Source organism: Uranotaenia lowii, chromosome 1 (genome assembly GCF_029784155.1).
Source record: "Uranotaenia lowii strain MFRU-FL chromosome 1, ASM2978415v1, whole genome shotgun sequence".
In the NCBI taxonomy this organism is placed as follows: Eukaryota; Metazoa; Arthropoda; class Insecta; order Diptera; family Culicidae; genus Uranotaenia; species Uranotaenia lowii.
Genome location: NC_073691.1, coordinates 130,510,183 through 130,531,965, shown reverse-complemented (window position 1 = coordinate 130,531,965; position 21,783 = coordinate 130,510,183). Strand labels below are relative to the sequence as shown.

At 34.7% G+C, this 21,783-nt stretch overlaps 2 protein-coding genes across 2 annotated transcripts in view; both read left to right on the top strand.

The window, feature by feature from the left end:
- Positions 1 to 21,783, top strand: part of LOC129740016 (mitochondrial dicarboxylate carrier) — a 321,675-nt gene that overhangs the window by 80,961 nt on the left and 218,931 nt on the right. The window lies entirely within an intron of this gene.
- LOC129740013 (zinc metalloproteinase-disintegrin-like EoMP06) overlaps positions 1 to 21,783 on the top strand; it is a 59,508-nt gene that overhangs the window by 34,421 nt on the left and 3,304 nt on the right. Inside the window, exons 2-3 of the mRNA XM_055731594.1 lie at positions 12,837 to 13,335; positions 13,408 to 13,639. Coding sequence (XP_055587569.1) covers positions 12,837 to 13,335; positions 13,408 to 13,639 — 731 coding nt within the window. The remainder of the gene's footprint in view (positions 1 to 12,836; positions 13,336 to 13,407; positions 13,640 to 21,783) is intronic.

Genomic DNA, 21,783 nt, shown 5'->3' with positions numbered 1-21,783 from the left:
CGAGATTCAAGCACACTTAGCAAATAGATGTTGGTCACACGGTTCTAAGAGTAATCGTATAAGGTTGCTTGCGTCTGGTTTCAGCACATTCTTTTTCATGAAGTTAGCTCCAATCGGCAATTAAATTTTGTACGTGTTCTTTGGGTGTACTTGTTCTTGTTCAATTGAAATTAAAAAAAAAAAATATGAACATCGATCTCATATTTGAAAATGCCAAAATCACCCTAATGCTTAGTAGCACGGCATAGTTGATATTTTTATTAAAATCTACTGAAGTAAAAGGACATTTGAAACGAATCGTTAAAAGGAAAGAATCAGATTGAATAATGATGATTTAATCTCCATATTTTTCTCAATGCTTTTAACTAGCCATCGTCGTTATCGTCGTGGTAGCGATGCTGCATTTTATAATGAAAGAAGCCACCGCCCACGTTTGAGAATGTGCCTCCAGTGTGGCAAAACAACTATCTTTTTTCGATGCTTCTTACGAATGCAATCAAACTAATTGGAGCCACTCATTAATAAAACAAAAGATTCAAACAGGATTCCTGGGTCTGGAAGATGCAAACAAAAAGCCCTCCTATGAAAGCTCGAACCGATTGAAATCGATTTTAACAGTTCTTCCGCATCGATCGGAATCGATTTGAGATATTTTTATCTTATCAAATACAAAAATATTCAACAGTTTGGAAAAAAAACTTGCTATTTTCTTGTTTTTTAAACAAATTATTGCTATTCGAAGTCTTATCAAATTTGAAATTCTTATTAATAAGTCTGAGACGGAATACTATGTAAATAAAAAATAAAATAATATTAATAAGACTTAAATACATTTTATCTAGAAATCGAACGTCAACGTTCTTTTTTTCAATAATACAAGGCAACAAAGTCAACATTTTCCTGAGGGGCAAGTAATATAGAAGCTAAATTTGACTAACTTGTGGCGCCGATTCAAATTATTCATTAGGTCTTCTATCAGCTCTTGTTTTTTGACAAAGCTATTATAATAGAACATTATTATTATTTTGAAAATAAAAGTTTTAACTCTATGATCAATGATTCCGATGACCGTCTCTAAGAAAAAACTTATTGTAACTTTCGTGTTGTTCACTTTTTCCAAATCTGCAAAAAACGGGAATTTTGACTAAATTTTAAAGAAAATTAAAACCAAATGAAGTAATTGATTTTTTTTAAATCATAAGTAAAATTTTTGAAAAAAAATATTCATTAACTTTCTTGCATGATGTCGGAAATATTTGTAAGCTTATCTATTCGATTTAAAAGAAAAAATGAAGTATATTTAATATGGATTTTCTTTTCAAGCGTTGTTTCTTCTAAACATAATATCTGGGCCAGATCTGAATTCATGATTCATGAAGGATAGCAAATTGATTCAAAATCAGCCTTAAGTTTTCATGTAGGTTTATAAGTTTATCAATTATCAAATATCGACTAGAGTGCCCCAAATGACCCGACTTTTAAAAAAGTTATGCGCTGCAGGCTAAAATTGATCCTAGGCCTAGTACAAGATCTCATGCCAAATTTAGGCCAGATCGGATCACGGGAAAGGGTCGCTCAACGAGCCTTAAGTTTGTATGGGATTTTGAGACATTTTGTTCGGGAGAAACATGAAAAACCAGTTTTTCATCAATAACTTTGGTATCCGTCGGTCTATTTCTTTCAAAAACGAGTTTTCCTAAAGCCTAAATTATGAAAAATATTTCATCCGAAAACTGCATTTCGATAAAAGTTAAGATAAAAAAGTTATAAGGCTCCAAAAATGGGCTGACTTTTTTAACGGTGGTATTCAGCACTGTTAATGAGGTGTGAATATGTTCGACCGCTTCGACTCATTAACACTGATGAATACCATCCTTAAAAAAGCAAACCCATTTTTGTAGCCTTATAACTTTCTTATCTTAACTCTTATTGAAATGTAGTCTTCGGATGAAATATTTTTCATAATTAAGGCTTTAAGAAAACCCGTTTTTGAATGATTGTTATTGATGAAAAACTGGTTTTTCATGTTTCTCCCGAACAAAATGTCTCAAAATTCCATACAAACTTCAGGCTCGTTGAGCGACCCCTTCCCGTGATCTGATCTGGACCAAATTTGGCATGATACCTTGTACTAGAATTAGGATAAATTTCAGCCTGCAGCGCATAACATTTCACAAGTTTTGGATTTCCCATACAAATTTGGGGCAGTCTAATATCGACTTTACCCAAAACTGGCCAAGGACGCCCAAATCTTCCAAAATCAATTACTGAAATTGAACAACTTTTTGTGAACCGAACCATGAGGATAATTTGCTCCCGGGAGAGCATTAATCAACTACTGTTTGCAGTAAGTCAAACGAACAACATCGTGTTTGCCCGAGTCTTGTCAAATATTGACAGCGAAAACCCATTCAACCGCAAAATCTACTAAGTCTGCTCTGCTCTCTGACGCGCTTTGTTGTCTACATGTTAAGATTCCTCATTAATGACTGGAATAGAAATAAAGCTGACTGTTAATGACCGTTTAAAATCTTGCGTTTCGAAATAAAATTATTTCAAATCAACGAGCGCTTCAAATCCCTGCGATGATTAAGTATGATTTATTTTTTATTATTTGGAGAAACTTGATTGCCAACGAGTGCTCGACTTCTGCTCATCACAGAAATGGATTTAACGAGCAATTCCGAGGCACGTGAATGTCTTCTCTCTCGGTTCTCGGAGCGGAAGTCGGTAGAATATTTTGTAAATATAAAATAAGAAAATGAGACACCAACCTCCACCATAATAACAGTCTCTCGTACCTCTGCGATCAGCTGTTGGAGAAATTGAGTGAACAGCCCCGTTTTTCATCTCGTACGTCGCAGGGTTGAATCACTTAATTGAATTATTCACCAGGGGAATACATATTACACAATCCAATAAAACCTTTTTATAAATTTTCTGACATTTTTACTTATAAAATGAGAATCAAAATTCGCTGGTGCATTTACAAGGGAATGTATCATATTTCCCTGTAGACATATTCATACATTCACGAACAGGTATCATCTTTTCTAAAAGTCCACAACCTCACAAATCATGTATTGTTCAGTTAACTATCGCTTGGTGACCAAGCAGATGGTACCAAGTCGTGCAGGACAGATTCATTTGGGTGGGAAAACCCCTTGGCCGCGTGGTGGATTTTTTTTCTGAGAAAATGGAACAGACAGCTCAGTTTTCCTGTGAATCAACCGTCTGCACGAGAAAATAAAAAATAAAATGTTGGGAGGGAAAGTGAAAAACTAATATCTACTACATGTGCTATGTTTGTAGGTGAGACCAAAGACTGTCGCTTGTGGCATCTGATGGCATTGAAAACTCGAGGATAGCATAAAGAGAGACACCAAATCACTGCTAAAATTTTAGCTTCATTCACCTAGCAGTGATCTCAAACTGTCAATGCTCTCTCGTTTTGTATGACAAATTGTAGAACCACTGACTACACAGCAAAAATAATTTCATGTAAAATTACGCAAATGTCCTGTAACAAAAAGGAGCAGGACATTTACCGTAATTTTACAGGTCGAAAACATGACTACGTGACATTTAATTGTTAGTGTACAACTTTTTTACAGGACATTTGCTGTGATAATAAATGAATCTTCGTTAACTTTCAAGGAAAACAATTTAAAATTACAGGTTTTGTTAATTACAGGTGATTTATTTTAAAGGTTGCAGTTTTTAGTGACACGTGATGTGTTCCTAATTATGGACATACAAAGGGCATCAGCGTACCCAATATTACATTATTTGTTCCTGATTCTGAATATGGTTATGATTCTTCTTAGATTAATGATAAAATTCTTTAATCTAAACCTTTCATCAGAACTTTTATAATAATATTTGGATTAGGAACAAAGAAAACAGGCCTGTGATTTCGTCTATGCGGGTTCCAGCCAATAGAACAGGAAAGTTTTTTTTCTGTAGTTATGATTTTTTTTCTTTGTGGTTTCGAAGGTAATTTCAAGAGCTGCGAAAAGTTTTGTTTTGCAATTTTGTTACATGATTTTTTTTTTATCTGATAGAAGAGTAGCAGGCTATATGCGTCTATGAAGCAGAATATAGATGTTATCTAATAACAAATACCTATGCGTATCAAAATAAAATGCACATGGACAGACATCTGATTTCTTTACATTGGAGTAATTTTTATGTTGAAATCTCTTGCAATTTTCGATAAAACAATTTCATTATAAAAGTTGTCAAAAAAATCTTTTTTTTTGGCAATATTTTCGTAAAATTTAATTGAAAACGCAGAAAATTATATCTTTTATACGACAAAGCTGTAATTCACAAAAATCTAGGTTTTTTTTTATTTTATAAAATAAAACCAAAGTTAAGGTTGCCATATTTTGAAATCTGTTTTGAGATCTTCAAAACTTTATTGATTAGAGCTGAAATTCAACATTTGAATGATAAAAATCATAAATTTATCCTGTTTTATCTGTTTTTTGGGATTGTGCCATTTTACAAATATGAATTGGCTTACAAAAATCTTCTGTTATTCCATTAGCTAATCATTTTCAAACTGTCATAAAGACCTGGATTCCAACATTTTGTTTTTTTCTAAATTCTGTACGTATAATTTTTAATGGTCGAAATATTACATCAATAGCTGTCTAAACCATTTATGAGTTTTTTTTTTAATTTTTAGTTTGTATATTCATAAAGCTTATTCATGTCTTGTGTTCAAAGCGTATATGACCCTCAAAATGCATTGACTAGATTGGTTGCTTTGTCTGATATTTCGTGGAACGGCTGTAGGCGAAGTTTCAATGAGATCCTATATGTGTGTGTCCGATTTTCGTTTCACGATTTGTTATTTCAAAATCAAACCATTGTTCTCGCAAACAAATGGTTCAATAAGTTCTTCATACACATAACAGAGAATGCGTTCATATCGCATAACGATTTTCTTTAAACATTTGTATAATGCCCTTGCTCATCAATGGGCATGAAGACATGAAATATGGATAAGTTTTTCTTTCGGAATAGACATATCGCTTCTAATAAAAACTTACTTGAATTTAATTGTAGCCATGGATTCTTCAAACTGTGGAGCTTCGGGTCTATTTCCAGGACTTCTTCGGGATTCTTATATAGCGTTCTATTATACCTTTCAAAAGTGTCTTTTCTACATACAGATAAAGTATTGAAATACACAAAGTGAAAAAAAAATGTTTAACTTAAAATCATTTATCTTGCAGTTCGAATGAATATAAATTAAAATTTGTTTTATTAACTTTACGTAAATCATATTCATTTAGAAAACATGCTATAACTTCGATATAGTTTGGAAGACTTTGGCAATGTCCAACATTAGGAACACACTGAAAAAAGTGTTCCTAATTATGGCCATTGTTTACATAAAGTCTTAGCTATCATTGGATGTAATTGTTACTTTTGCAACCAGTTGTTATCAGGAAAAATGGATCTCGAACAAAAACGTAGCGCTGTGGTTGCCTTGTTCCTAGCTGGCAAACGGCAGAAGGACAAAGTTCTTGAGCTGTTCGATATACACTGCCGGCCAAAAGTTTGGGATCACCCGCTAAAAAACATGCAAATTTTGATCGTTCATATCTCAGCCGTCTTAGGACATATTGCAAATCTTCTGATCTCATTTGAAAGATAATGAGCAACAGCTATTTTTTTTTCGGAGGTATTTTGCCCATAAATAATATTTAGTTTTGCACCTAAAACTTAACCTAAAGTTAGAACATTTTCAAAAAATCACACTCAATATTCAAAGCCAATCATCTCGCGATAGGGTGAACCAAATTTCAAAATTTGAGTTGCATTAGAATCCTTATTCTATACTTCTCAAAACACAATCAAAAAATTGTGTGCAAAAATTTAAGAATGTACTATTAATTAATAAAATAGACACTCAAGTTATCGTCCAAAAGTTTCGGATCACCCTTGTATGGTGTATCGGCCAAAAGTTTGGGATCATTTTTTTTTTTAACATGCTAATTTATTTCATTCATATCTTTCTCATTTAACATCGTATTGCAGATCTGGAGAGTGCATTTGAAAGCTTAGGAATTGTTGTTTTTTCATTAATTCATTAAAAAATTATAATTTAAATCCATAACCATAAAAAATTCACTATCATAAGTGTGATTTTTCAAAAAACAATTAATTTCAGGTAAATTTTTTATGGTTATCACTTTAAAATAAAATTTTTTCACGAATTTATGAAAAAAACAACCATTCCTTAGCTTTCAAATGCACCCTTCAGATCTGCAATGCGATGTTAGATGAGAAAGATATGAATGAGATAAATTTACATGTTTATGTCTGATACACCATACTGAGGGGTGATCCTAAACTTTTGGACGATAACTTAAGTGTCTATTTTATTAATTAAAAGTACATTCTTAAATTTTTGCACACAATTTTTTGATTGTGTTTTGAGAAGTATAGAATAAGGATTCTAATGCAACTCAAATTTTGAAATTTGGTTCTCCCTATCGCGAGATGATTACCTTTGAATATTGAGTGCGATTTTTTGAAAATGTTCTAACTTTAGGTTAAGTTTTAGGTGCAAAACTAAATATTATTTATGGGCAAAATTCCTCCGAAATAGCTATTGTTCATTATCTTTCAAATGAGATCAGAAGATTTGCAATATGTCCTAAGACGGCTGAGATATGAACGATCAAAATTTGCATGTTTTTTAGCGGGTGATCCCAAACTTTTGGCTGGCAGTGTAGGTGTGTGCAGAAGTTTTGTATACCGTACAGTTGAAAGATGCTTGGAGACCAGAAGTGACAAAAAACGGTATGGTGGGGGACGCCGACCTACTGTGGTGACACCTGCCATGGCGAAGATCGTCAAGAAGCGCCTTAAGAGAAATCCTCGTCGTAGTGCCACTAAATTGGCAGAGGATCTCAACATATCGGATCGAAGTCTCCGTCGGATCCTGAAAGATAAACTTCAGACCAAGCCCTACAAGATCCAAAAGGTTCAAGACCTTACGGTTAAGCAGAAACAAGAGCGGGTAAAAAGAGCGAAGCGGCTGATGAAGAGGGCCGAGAAAGGATGGTTGAAGAATATCGTGTTCACCGACGAGAAACTCTTCACCGTACAGCAGCTTGTGAATAACCAGAACGACAGAGTTAGGTTGCCTTTAGGTTGCCAGTTAGGTTGCCAGACAGATCACGAAGCCATGCCGACTTGCTGACGGCCACCCGGCGACATAAACCAGCATCGGTAATGGTTTGGGCCGTAATCACCCGGGATGGCCAGACTCCGCTGATTTTTGTCCCTGAAAGAGTGAAGATCAACCAAAATACATATCGGGAACTAGTTCTACAGAATGTCGTCGAACCTTGGGCACGTCGACATTCTGGTTCCAGGGATTGGGTTTTTCAACAGAACCCGGCGCCGGCTTACAAAGCGCTGAAAACACAACTTTGGATTGCGCAACATTTTCCAGGGTTCATTTCGAGCTCCGAGTGGCCGGCGAGTTCGCCAGACCTAAACCCTATGGACTTCGCTGTTTGGAGTATGTTGGAGGCCGAAGTCTGCTCTAAAAAACATGAAGGTGTGGAGGTCCTGAAGCGACACCTCGTGGCAGACTGGGATAAAATACAACAAGAACACCTGTGGGCCTCATACGATGCGTTCCTCGACCGTCTGCGGCGAGTGGTTAAACTCAAGGGCGAACAGGTCGAACTTTACCAGTGAATTTTGAAAAAGTAATTTGTTTTCAAGAGAATTTGAATGAATTTAAAACAAAAAGATGTTGTTTTGACCAATTTATATGTTTAAATTAATGTAGCATTTCAATTACCGGACCCTGTAATTACAAAAATCATGGTGATAAACTATCCGACAAAAACTTTAAAAAAAAACCATTAGCAGAATTCAGCATTAATCATCCATTTCTAAATCAGTGTTTTTTTTAAGAAACATACTAAGAATCCCGTTCAATTTGTACATACTTTGAAACAATCCGGTAAAAACTTGGAACTACGAACTTGGTAGAAAACTTAATTGTATGTATGATTAAATTTCAGATGATTCGTCACACAATCAATTGTTTTGTAGTTGTGTATGTCGAAAATAACGTCACAAACAATCAAAATCAAACGATATATTAATCACTTCCATCTGTACCGTTGAGCCGTCAACACGTACGCCGGAGCATCGTATCGTTGCTGTGTACCTGCAGGAACATTTTACATTATTTATTTTATTCTTACCTGTTTTTCAATCAGCACTTTTCAGTGCTCAAATTATTTTCATTTTCTTTTATTCATATTTTTCTTCTTTCTTTCCAGCATGGACAAGTCATCGGCCGGCTCAAGAGCCGGGAGAAAACGGATTGCCGAACCTAATTCAGGTTCATCGCCCAAAAACGGTGAAATTTCCAATTCATTCGATGTCGGTGATGAGGAAATGTTCATATTTAATTCTGATAAGAGTACTAAGAAACCTTCTTCTTCTTATACTCTTAAAAACGAAAAAGTTCCACCAATTCCTGACTTCAATGCCTTTCGGAAAGAAATCGTCACTTCCGTCAAGGATGTGAAGATTTACTTTCAGATCGGTCGAAGAGGAACTGCTCGTATATTGACGGAATCTTTTGATGATTTTCAAAAAATTTTAAATTATGTGAATAATAAAAAACATCAATTTTTTACGTACGACACTAAAAGTGATCGTCCTTTCAAAGTTGTACTTTGTGGTCTCAACGGCGATCAGCCACCGTATGAGATCACTACTGAATGAAATTCTTTGTTAGGTTTTTCTCCGATTCAAGTAATTCAAATGAGGAAAAGAACCAACATAATACCAGTAGTGTTGGTTTTGCTCCTGAGCTTTATTTGATCCATTTTAAAAAGTATCAGGTTAAAAATTGCGCAGGTAATCATTCCTCAAATTCTGTGGACTGTCCCGTTAGGGAAAAATTATTGCTTCTAGGAAAAATCCCAAAGTTTCCAGAAAAGTTTATTCTCCTCCTTCCTCTTTTTCATCTTCACACGTCAGACCGGCAAACAATCTTCCTGTTCGCGGTCAGCCTCGGTCTACATTGGAATCACGTCTTGGTAATGCTCGAAGTGATTTTAATGTTGATTCAGCGCCACAGACTCGTTGTTTATCGTTCTCAGAGGTGATTGAAAATGGGTTGCCCTCTTCAGGCTTAACTAATAAAAATGGGAAAAAACAAAATCTCAACGTTCATGCGAAGGCTTGGGAAAGTCCCCAAAATTCGAATACATGTTCTTCTCTTTCATTTTCTGATCCTAACAATCCAAACAATGTAATTACTGAGGAAAAATTGAAATTTTTGCATCAAAATTTAATGGAAATGATGCAACTTATGTTGAAAGCAAATTCAATGTTTGAAGCTTTCTAAACTTCTTTTAATTATGCTAACAAAATTATTATGACTTTACGATTCCCTCATGGATCCAAATAGATGTTTAAATATTATGAATTGGAACGCTAGATCTTTGCTGGCTAACCAAGATGAATTCTTTTTATTTTTGAAAACTCAAAACAACCATATTGCTGCCATCACTGAAACTTTTTTAAAGCCAGACAATAACTTGAAAAGCAATGCTTTCTTTAAAATTTTGCGAAATGATCGACTTGATCGACAAAGTGGGGGTGTAGCTATTGTCATCAATAGTCGTCTCAAATTTAGACTTCTTCCTTCTTTCAATACAAAAGTCTTAGAAACAATTGGAATTGAATTAGAAACTTCTATGGGAAAAATTATAATTGTTGCCGCATACTTGCCTTTTCAATGCAGCGGTGAACAGAAAAAAATTTTGAAGGGACATTTACAAAAACTCACCAGAAATAAATCAATTTTTTTATTATTGGTGACTTTAATGCAAAACACCGATCTTGGAATAATATTTCATCAAATTCTAATGGGAATATTTTTTTTAATGACTGCTCTGCTGGATATTATACTCTTCAATATCCTAATGGGTATACTTGTTTCTCTTCGATTAAAAATCCTTCCACAATTGATTTGGTTCTAACGGATTTAGGCGAGCATTGTAGTCAATTAGTTACTCATGCAGACCTCGATTTTGACCACCTTCCAGTAACTTTTTCTTTATCCCAAAGTCCCATTGAAAACCATTTGAAATCAACTTTTAACTTTCAAAAAGCTGACTGGGAGCTAGATAGGAAGTTTATTGAACGTTATTTAGATGTAAACGTTCCACTGAATTCAAAAGAAGATATTGATTTGGCTGTTGAAAACTTGACAACTTCAATAGTCAATGCTAGAGCCGCTTCAAAACCTAAAGTTAAACAAAAATTTAATCAATCTTTGATCGATTATGATCTTCAGTTTTTGATACGACTGAAAAACATTCGTCGACGCCAATATCAACGAACAGGGTAAAATTTATTCAAAAAGAGATCAAACGTTCGTTTAAATATTATACGTAATGAAAATTTTGCAAAATCAGTAGAGAACATAAGACCCTACTCGAAGCCATTTTGGAAATTAACCATTATTCTGAAAAAGCTCCAGAAGCCAATTCCTACTTTGAAAGATGGAGATAAACTTCTTTTATCTAATGCAGAAAAAGCTAAAAAATAGCCCAACCGTTTGAGTCTGCTCACGATGTTAATTTAAACGTTATAAGTCCAATTGATGCTAAAATTTCTCTAGAATTTGATGATATTCTTTCTCAACAAAATGTTTTTGAAAGTTCTTGTGAGACAAATATTGATGAACTTGAATTGATTTTCAAAAATCAAAATATGATAGCTCTGGGGGAAGATGTGATTTTTCATATTCTTATTAAAAAGTTGCCTGAAAGCACTTATGCCAGAGTAACTCCAATTTTGAAACCTGGAAAAAGTGCTTCAGAGCCTTCAAGTTATCGATCAATTAGTTCGCTTCCTTCTTTAAATAAACTATTTGAGAGAGTTATTTTGAATAAAAAAAATATACAAAATTACTTGAATAGACGAACCTTGCAAGTAAGCTATGAAACTTCATGCTCTGAAATGACACCCATTTGAGCTGGTGTCCCTCGGGGCAGTATACTTGGGCCAATTTCATACAATATTTTTACTTCTGATCTTCCTGATGTACCAGAAGGAAAAGTTAGAGGATTATTTGCTGAGGACACATTGCTTTCAGCAGGGGTCGATATTTACGGGTGGTACGCAGTAGATTGCAACAAAATTTAAATTCGTTTTTGAATTGATTGAAAATGTGGAAAAATTTTCCTAACGCTTCCAAAATTCAACTTATTTTATTTCCCCATAAGTAAAGAGCTCAATTTTTAAAACCTAATGACAACCATTCCATAACATTTAATGAGGTTTCATTAGAATGGTCTGATCACGTGAAGTACTCGGGACTCACACTTGATCGGAATCTTACTTTTAAAAATCACATTGAAGATATTCAATCTAAATGTAATAAATACACTAAATCTCTTTATTCTCTCATCAACAGGAAATCCAAATTGTGCCTGAGAAATAAGATGCTTATCTACCAACAGGTGTTTCGACCAGCGATAATGTATGCAGTTCCGATTTGGTCCAGCAGAAAACCATCCAGAGATTTTTTTTTAAGGATTAAGAAATTTTTATTAAAACTAAGAAACTACCAGTTCACACTACAAATACATTCAAAAGATTAAAAATAACCTATTTCCTAATTCTTTTAAAACTTGCTCCTTGTTCTTCCATCTCCATTCAATGATCTCTTTCCTCAACTCAAACATGCTACTGTTAGGGTATCTTCTGAAAACATCCAGAGGATTCAGAACAAGGTTCTGAAAATGATTTTGCGACTTCCACCTTGGCACAGCGCCGAAGATCTTCATCGGAATGCGGGCATTGAATCGATCGAAGAGATGGCCAACAAAATCATCTCTAACTTTAGAAGAAAATCGATGCAGTCTTCGATCGCAGAGACTCGTTCTCTTTATAATTAGTTTAATTTTTGGATAGTTTTTAGTTTTAAGTTTAAGATATTTTTGCCATTACATGATGTTCTCCTACATTAAATACTTAATTGCGCTCAGCTAATCTAAGTCTTATAAATAAATTTTAAACTATAGGGCTCTGAAAAGTTCATTATTGGGCTGAACACCTAATTTAATTTGATAGTAATGTAATGATGAATTGATACAAATAAAGGCATATTTAAAAAAATGTTAAAGCGACTATAATCGAAACATAAAAAGTTGATGCTTATTTAGGTGTGATTCAAGTCGATTCCAATACTTTTCTATGGGAAGAAAAACATATGTATATGAGTCACCGAGTCACGAAAATCTCTTAAATTTTCTTGCTGTATACTGAAAATAGGATAATACTGCTGACGCCTAAAGACACCATATTTTAGTGCAACTGATGAAATGAACAACCAACAATAGACAATGTTAGTACATATGGATGTTCGTTTATTACCTTAATATGTACTTACACATATGTGGGTTAGTGGCAAATGAATATTGAACAAAAAGTTCTGAAAGACGATATTTTGAAAAAAAAAATCATGTCAGCATAATGAATTGCTGGAAATGGAAGCGAAACTAAGTGTTTATGTTTCAATGTTTTTGAAAACGTTCATATCGCATACATATCTATACAGAGTGACAATGAATTTTCCGTACTTTTTATAAATACTTAACAATCTAGAACTTTTTTTATAAACAATCAAATCGAATCAACCAAACAACAGTAACATTCTTTAGAATCTTGGCTACCAGATTGAACCCCTGTATTCCTTCTAAAACCGCACCGTTCTTCCATTGACTATTCTACATAGCTATTAACTGATTCTTTTCGTCTTTCAGAAATGTTTCAACCGCTATTACGTGGGTTCGAAGAAAATGCCATTCCCGGCGGCAATTTCCCCCCTAGCGACAAAAGCTTCCCCAAGAAGCAGCAACAGCCATCGTCATCATTGCCGTCCAGTGGCAATGACCGTATTCCGATTGTTCCAAATGTGGAGCATATTCCGCCAATCGATGGGGTTGATTCGCTGATGCTACTGACCTACAATCTTTCCGGCGACCCAGTGCGGATCCGACTGTGGCCAAGTCTGACGGGACGTAGTTTCGTCCAGCGGCAAGGACAACAGAAGGAGCAGCAGCAGGGCAACCAATCCATGATTGTGGAGTACTTTGACGCGGGCTGCTACTATCAGGGTCGAATTCTGGACAGGAAACAGGGCGCTGAGACGGGGGCCGTGCTGTCGACTTGTGAAGGGTTGATTCGGGGCACAGTTTACGATCAGGACCGAACTTACTCCATCGAGTTTGACGAGAGTAGCGGCGAGCAGTACGTTCGGTGGTAAGTTGTCATCGCAATTAATGGCGAAACTTTTCCGTCCAGCAGCGTTCAGTTTTTCTTTCTTGTTTTAAGGTTGAACGACCCGCTGCCATCATCGTCAGGGTCCGAGTCAGAGAAGGTTCTAAGTCGATCTAAGAGGAATCATTTCTCACCGAACGGTTTGGTGGGACCGTACAATGCAAATCGACATTCCAAGTTTGTGCAGTTGGTGCTGGTTGTGGACAATTCGCTGTACCGAAAACTCAACTCCGATGTTTGGGAGGTACATCGCTACTGCACCGATGTAGTTAATCATATCAATATGGTAAGACTAGCATTAATATTAAATCCTCTGCACACAATGCACAGTGGTCAAGAAGCAAAATTTAGCAGGAAACAATTATCAATAGGTTCAGGACCGTTGATGTCTAAAGGCTGCCATACATTATAACACATTTGCACAATAGCCATGAAATTATGCCGCTGCGAATTTGATTAAAAATTATTCAAAGCTAGGGACATCTTGGGTTGATATACTCAAAATCCAGTGCAAAGTTGAATTTAAGTGCAAGACTATCTGAAAAAATTGCATTTTGACAAAAAGTTTGAAAAACAGCTACCTTTGAAAATTCATCCAAAATTCTGTGTTTCGTATTTTATCTATCTAAAAATTCCAGAATGTGCAAAATTATGGCAACTTTCCAACCCTCATTTCAAAATTTATCTGGTGTAACCTAAACAATTTTGACGGTTGATGGATTGAAAAGTACATTTTTTACACCACTTTTTAACATTTGTTGTGGTCATTATCTTAAAAAATATATGCAACGTATAGCTTTTAACTTCAGCTTTCTTGGACATAAAGTGAATTTTTTTAAGCATTCCGTAGTTGATTCACAGGTTTTTTCTACGAAGCATGTTTTTTCGAATTTTTTTCTTAGACTTTGAATAACGGAAAGCTGATGTGTTGTAGATGAATATTGTCTGAGAAGCATATTTGAGTAACGAGGTTTCCAAAACCATAAGTTTTGTAAAAATCGGTTTGGAAACAAGAGAGATATTTCGGTTTTAGTCAGGAGCGTCAAACTGACACTCTCCCTGGAGTGTCAATTTGGCACTCCAGCGATTTTAACGGGTAAAAAATTTCAGGGATGGATGAGGGTTCAAACGCGATCAAAAACAGTCGCAGATGAGATTTGTTTTTATTTGACGACAAAACTTTAACATATTCTAGGAAATAGAATAAAAATCTTTATTTTGACTATCTGCAACAATAAATTTTATAGAAATCGATTGAAATCCGTCTGAGTTTCAACAGCGCGAATGAGTGAATTCATATCACAATTTTTTCATATGTGAATTCATATCAATTTTTCAGGGAAATATCCCCTGAAAACTGTATTGACCCTCCAGATCGGATTCTCACAAAGTTCACATAATTTGGCTCGACTCGTTCCACCAACCTAGGCTGAGCCCACAGAGAAAAAAAAAAATTATACCAAGATGTCAATCATCCTTTCAGTTGCCGTTCGACAACGGACGCGAACAAAATGCTTCCTCTCTACACAAAGAACATGTACATTAGGGTGTCCCAAAATTGCATAACTTCTGGGAATCTGGGGGCTCACCCTCCAAATGGTAAATTAGGATATGAAGAACAAATTTTTGTATGGGGCCGACTACAAAAAATTATGTTTAGAGGTTCCGCCAATGCGATCTTTGAAAAAAGACCACTTTCAAAATATCTGATTTTGAATAAATTCTGGTATCAAAAATATTTTACGCTTGGTACACATTTTGATCAGTTGAATACACAATTTGTGGACCAAAAAAAATTTTTTTTATGAAAATAGCTTGCTTATTTTCCATTTTGATACAAATTTGGTTCATTTTCCATTTTAAACGTGTAGTATTTAATCCAAAAAAAATTTAAAAAATATAAAATATATAAATTTTGTGAAAATTTTTTAACCCAGAATTTAGGCCGGAACAAATTTCAAATCCTTCTTTTGTCACTCGGAGTTGGAACATCGCGAGGGGGGGGGGGGGGACAATAAAAAAATAAACGAAAGCTGGTATGCAACCAAATTGCATACATTATTATTGCATAAAACTTATAAATCATGCATATTTTTTATCGAAAAATTCAATCAAATCAAGAATACAAAATGTGAATTAACTTCAATCTTCCAAAATTTGACTCTTGGTCTTGTAATCTTTCGGATATTTGAATTTTTATTTGAAATTTATCTAAAATACTTCAAACTTTATTTATTCCCCCCTTCGGGATTTTTGAAATTTCGAAGGGGATGGTGACAAAAGAAGAAATTGATATTTGTTCCAGCCTTATTTAAAATTAAATATTTTGAGAGTGATCTTTTTTCGAAGATCACGTTGGTGAAACCTCTAAACATGATTTTTTTTAGTCGGCCCCATACAAAAGTTTGTTCTTCACATCCTTATCTACCCTTTGGAGGGTGAACCCTCAGATTCCCAGAAGTTATGCAACTTTGGGACACCCTAATGTACATTAGACTGAGTCGATTTGGGATTATTTTTCGATTTCTCCAACCCTGGGTTTTTAAAAGCTTTGTTTTGGTTCAAAACTCATCCATGATTTTTTACAGAATTTTAAAATAACATTCACATGAGTAAAGTTGAACTTTTATGTTTCTATGGGAAAATTTAGTATTTTGTACTGAAAAATCAACATCATTTTTGTTTCTTCTGTAGAATCCAGCCTGCTAATTGGCGATTTGCAGCAAAACTATTTGACATGCAGCGCCAACTACTTCTCATTTACAGAACTAACAAAAAGGGTGATGATATATAATTTTTAACACATGAGTGAATACAAATCGTTTTCAAAATTGTGATTTTTTAGAAAACTATCAAGTTTCGGATAAAAATAATTGTTGGACTGCATAAGAAAACTTATAATTGAAAAACTTTTTATGTTTTTCATTCACGAAGAAAAAAAAATCACGTTCTTTTTATCAAAAATTTCTTTTTATATTTGAAATATGAATAAACCGAGTTTAGACCTGATGTTATGAATAAATTTCAACAGAACTTTATTTATGTAGGTTTCGAAGATTAGAATATAGGCAACAGAAGTAGTCATACCTGGTTGAAAAATGACCCACAAATTAAAACAAGAAATAAGGAAAAAAGGATTTGGTTTATTTTAAAGGGAATTGGTATAATATATGAACACAATCAATATCTTGTTCTCACAGAGTTGCTATATTCTGAACTTAGATTTTATTATGATTTTTCTTAAATAGCAAATCCTCGAAAATTTTACAGAAATTTTCTGCAAAACAAAAATGTGAATCACGTTTTGTAAGCAAGTTGTGTCGGATACCGACATCCTGCTCGTAATCTGCAAACCTCTAACATTTACACAGCTACTTCCTCTTTTGACATTCTGTTTTGTTCTAGGTTGACGAATTGGATCACGAGTTTGACCGGAACGATATTTGCTTTCTAGCGAGAAACCGATTGGATAAAAAATATTTATTAATTCTACAACACTTGATGAAAATATTATCTTTTTTTAAATTTGTCCATGCATGAATCAAAATGTTCTGAGCGGATTTCAGGGTAGATGTTATCCTTGTCGACTTCAATTTAAATAATTTCTGTCTTTCCATTTTTTTCAGTTTCGGTCTTTTTTTGCGAGTGCAATCGTCAGCTTTCCATTTCCGAAACGTTTTCTTTCATCTTCATTTCGATAGTGAATTTTTGAAATTTTAATTTCCTTCCGGAAACTAGAAAGTATTAGAGATTGGTTAATAAAACCATCCCACATGGTAAATCACTTTTTTAACCTTATTCTCTAATCTTTTCTTATCAAACATTACTTTAAATAGCGAAATTTTCAAATTTTCGGGTTTGTTTTGAAAAAATACTATGCGATATGACGTTTGAATCCATAACATCATCATTTTGATCGCAGTGCCATCTTAGAGTCGTTTTGAACTGCAAATCGCCAATAGTTTTTGTGCCAATTTTCAAATTCTCTAAAGGAAATTTTTCGCTGAACAACTTACAAAAATGATGTTGATTTATCAGTGGGTAGGGAAGAGTGGGGTAGCTTGGGTCATGGGGAAACGTGAGCCATTTGGAATATCTCAGCTGTGGGTAAAGATAAAAATCTCAATCCAATTGTCATCGTCGTCGCTTTGCGAACGTAAGTTTTTCTATATGTTGTTGACTTTTGAACGTCCATCCCCTACAGTTTGGCTTTCGCTCTTTCAACTGTTTGAATTTTCGAAGAATGTATCAAATTTTTGTTTGAAATACCTTAAACTCTATTTATTTCCCATTTCGGGATTTTTGGTAAAATCGGAGTGCCAAAAAAAAAGAATTTGATATGTGTTCCGGAATAATAAAACACCAAAAATGCTAATAACTTCAGATAATCTTGATCAATTTCATGTAAAAGATTGATTCTTCAATGTAAATAAACCGTTTTGAATATTTATACATTCTCAATCAATCAATCAATCAATCATTAACTAAGCTCGTAGAATATACTTTTTCTGGTCATAGTACAATCAGTGATGAGAAGTTTTATTAGATTTTCAAATGAAACAATAATCCCTCTGTTTGTGACATTCCAACTCATTTCTCTCAATTTGTATCACTTTGATGTCTTCTACAAAATTGTAGCTAGGAAAATTTCCTTTTAAATCATGTTATTGACATATGATGTTGGATTTACGCTGAAGGTAAGACGAACGTTTTCACAGTGATTAGTATGATTTCGTCTTTGAAAAAACCGTTAAATAGGTTAAAAAATCTTCAAAAAAATAAAATGTTCTAGACCCCCCGGTGGATTATTTCAAATTTGGGCTCAAATGAAAGGGGAAAGTCCCAGTTTTCGAATGGTGCAAAAATTAGCGATGCTAATTTTCGATAAATAAAATCGTTCCATCAGAGACACCGTGACGCAGGTCCTCCTCGAGCAATATCCATGTCTCGTGCCCGTAGAGAACAACCGGTCTAATGAGCGTCATATACAGGTTACACTTCGTGCGAGGGCTAAGTCTTCTCGACCGCAGTTGCTTGTGGAGTCCATAGTAGGCACGACTTCCGCTGATAATTCGCCTCCGGATCTCACGGCTGGTGTCATTGTCTGCGGTCACCAGTGAGCCGAGATAGACAAAGTCTTCGACTATCTCCAGCTCGTCGCCGTCGATCGTGACCTTGTTATTACTGGACAAGCGGGTTCGGTCGGTCTCGGATCCGCAGGCCAGCATGTACTTCGTCTTGGACGTATTAATCATCAACCCAATCCTTCCTGCTTCGCGTTTCAGTTTGCGGTAGATCTCCTCCGTAGATCAATGTCATCGGCAAAGCAGATAAGTTGACTGGATCTGTTGAAAATCGTGCCCCGCATTTCGCCTACAGCTCGTCGAATAACACCTTCTAGCGCCACGTTGAACATCATGCAGGATAGACCATCACATTGTCGAAGCCCCCTGCGCGATTCGAAAGAACTCGACAATTCACCCGAAATCCGCACACAGCACTGCGTCCCATCCATCGTCGCCTTGATCAGTCTGATCAGCTTCCCGGAAAAGCCGTTCTCGTCCATGATTTTCCATAGCTCGTTACGGTCGATCGTGTCGTATGCGGCTTTGAAGTCGATGAATAGATGGTGCGTAGGGACTTGGTGTTTCCTGGCATTTTTGGAGGATTTGCCGTAGTGTGAATATCTGGTCCGTTGTTGACCGTCCCTCCATGAAGCCGGCCTGATGACTTCCCACGAATCTGGTTGCTTGTGGCGTTAGACGGCGGAATAGGATTCGGGACAACACTTGTTCCGCAACCTACGATCTATACTAACCAATTATACTTTAAGTTGAATCTAATGATGGTTTTGCTTCGATATTGTCAGATTTTGCCAGCAGAAATTCCATTAAAACGCAATAAAGGGGTTCAAAAATAATCATGTTTTGATAATTTTCAAACAGCTGTATCCACTAAATTGCCCTCAATTTCATTTAAAAGAGAAGCATTGGACCAAAAAGTAGCATAAATAAAAGGAAGAGGATGCAGCCACCTAAAATACAGATTAGACGAAGTATAACTTTGAAAAACTTATCAAAATCATGACTGAAAAAAGTGTGCGCCGGCCGATAGGAGGTACCAAGAGTAAAGTAAGAAAAATTCTGACAAAAAACGATATTTTTTTTCAAATTTTTTCATGAATTATCATAAGATTACCTTCATTTCCTTCATAGAGAGTGTTTCGATCAAACGAATGGTTTTTGAGATACACGCATTCTTAACTGTCCATTTCTAAAAGAACTAAGCTTTATGGGTTAATAAAATTTCATAATTCATATTTGAATGATGGAAAATTGAAGGTGAAATAAACTCGTGCCTGAGAATCTCTACTGTGATTCAGAACCTCAATTCAATTTTTTAAATTCAAATTTATATTCAAACTTAAAATACGTATTAGCTTTTTATTCTTAAAATAAAGTTCTAATAGGATATTTTGTCATGTTTCTTAGTTGATGATTATCTTCTTATTTTGAAACACAAAAAAATATTATGAGGAACACTTTGTTGTACATATATAACGATTGAATATGTGTTGTGAACTATGTTAAACATAAAGATTGGAAAGTTAAACCAATTGAAGTCATAAGTTCCTCAAGCGCCTACTAGAAAACTGATCACTTCCATGAAGAATTTGACTGCGATTTTAATTTCTTACTATAAAGTCAATTTAACACTTGAAAGCCAAAGATCTTTTTCAACTTCTTAGAGCGACCAAGATATGTTAAAGCATTAAACATAGTAGAAATTTCCTCAAATTGAATACAAAAATGCAAACTACATGGTTCCGTACATATCTATATACCTAGTTTAAGTATTTTTTGTTTTCTTCTATAAAAGCAAATAAAAGAAAACTTCATTGTGAAACTAATAAATGGATGACGTCAGCTGAAACAATATTTCTGATTTCATTATAACCATTTAACCCTCACGACTTTTTTAAATTTGCCATTTCAATAAAATTCAAAACAAAATGAAAAATTAGAAGCTCTGAATTTGAAGTAAATAAGAAATTTATTGCAATTTGCTAATGTAAGGTTAGGCATATGAGGAAAACGAGCGACATTTAAAAAATATGTCTCTACATTTCATTACCTAGCTCAATTGTTTAGTGAATAAAATTCAAAGTCAACGTTCTAAGTAATGCAACAAAAGTTATTTAGTGTAATTCAAGTAATTGCAAGTTACAGCTGCTTGAGGTACAGCGTGGACCGGTGGACCGAATTTTTTTCAATCTTGAGCTTTAAAAGATAAATCAACTTTTTTGTTGAACAAACACTCCCACGAGTAAATTTTTTTTTGAAAATTTAAAAGCACATCTATGTACTATGAAAAGTTCTAAGTTTTTATAGAAATTCTAGCATTTTTGGGTATTTCGTTACAGATTTTTGCCGCTTGGTTGGGCGGGGGGGGGGGGGTATGATCACCCCACGCTCCCCTCCCCATAGAACCGCGCCTAATTCTCATGCCTACAGAATATTCTAAAAATGACTTCATGAAAACCGGTTCCGCTGTTTCAGAGAATAGCGGTTTCTAACATCGTTACACGACAATTTTATTTAAGGTACACCGGGGTAAGTTTGGACGGTTTTTCGTATAGTTCAACTTTAAAAAATCAATAAAAAAAAATCAGAAGTTGAAAAATTTTGATAAAACAACGTTCAATGTAATGCAGAACATGTTGTTTACAAATACTGAAAACACGAACAATTGTAATGGACTGCTGGTGTCTTCACGTACACCGATTTATGGGGTAAGTGGGACGGTAGATTTTCCCTACGATTTCTCAGGGAATTTTCAACAAATTTGTGTTTTTTTGATTGAATACGTTACTTTATTGCTCGAACCATCCAAAATTTTGAACATAGTTCATGGTACTATTAGTAAGACATCTTCCAATGATTATTGTGAGTTATTTATGCTGCAAGAGATCCGATATCAAATACTTTATCCAACTTTTCATGATCCAAATGCTATATATATAGCTTAATTGTATTAGATGAAGGAGAGAAAATTGAAAAAATGTAAACATCAAGTCTGCATAAAGCCGTCCACACTTACTACATGGACTTACTCTTTGGAGAAAAAATTAAACTCTTTTTTCTCCATTTTTAACCGCCGTTTCTTTTCTCAACTGATTATTTCGAATGTAAAGATTGTTTCGATGTATTTTTTTTTTTTTTTTTGTCAAGAGCTAACTAGTTTACGAGAAATTCGCAATTGAAAATGATGCACATCAACTCGACACCATAGTTAAAAATATACAACTAACAAAAAGTCGCTATACACATCTGCTATTGTCAGAATCGTATCTCTTTCACAGTTATTGGATAGATTACAAGTAAATTTCACTATTTAATATTTTGATTTAAGGGGGGGGTAGGGTCTAAC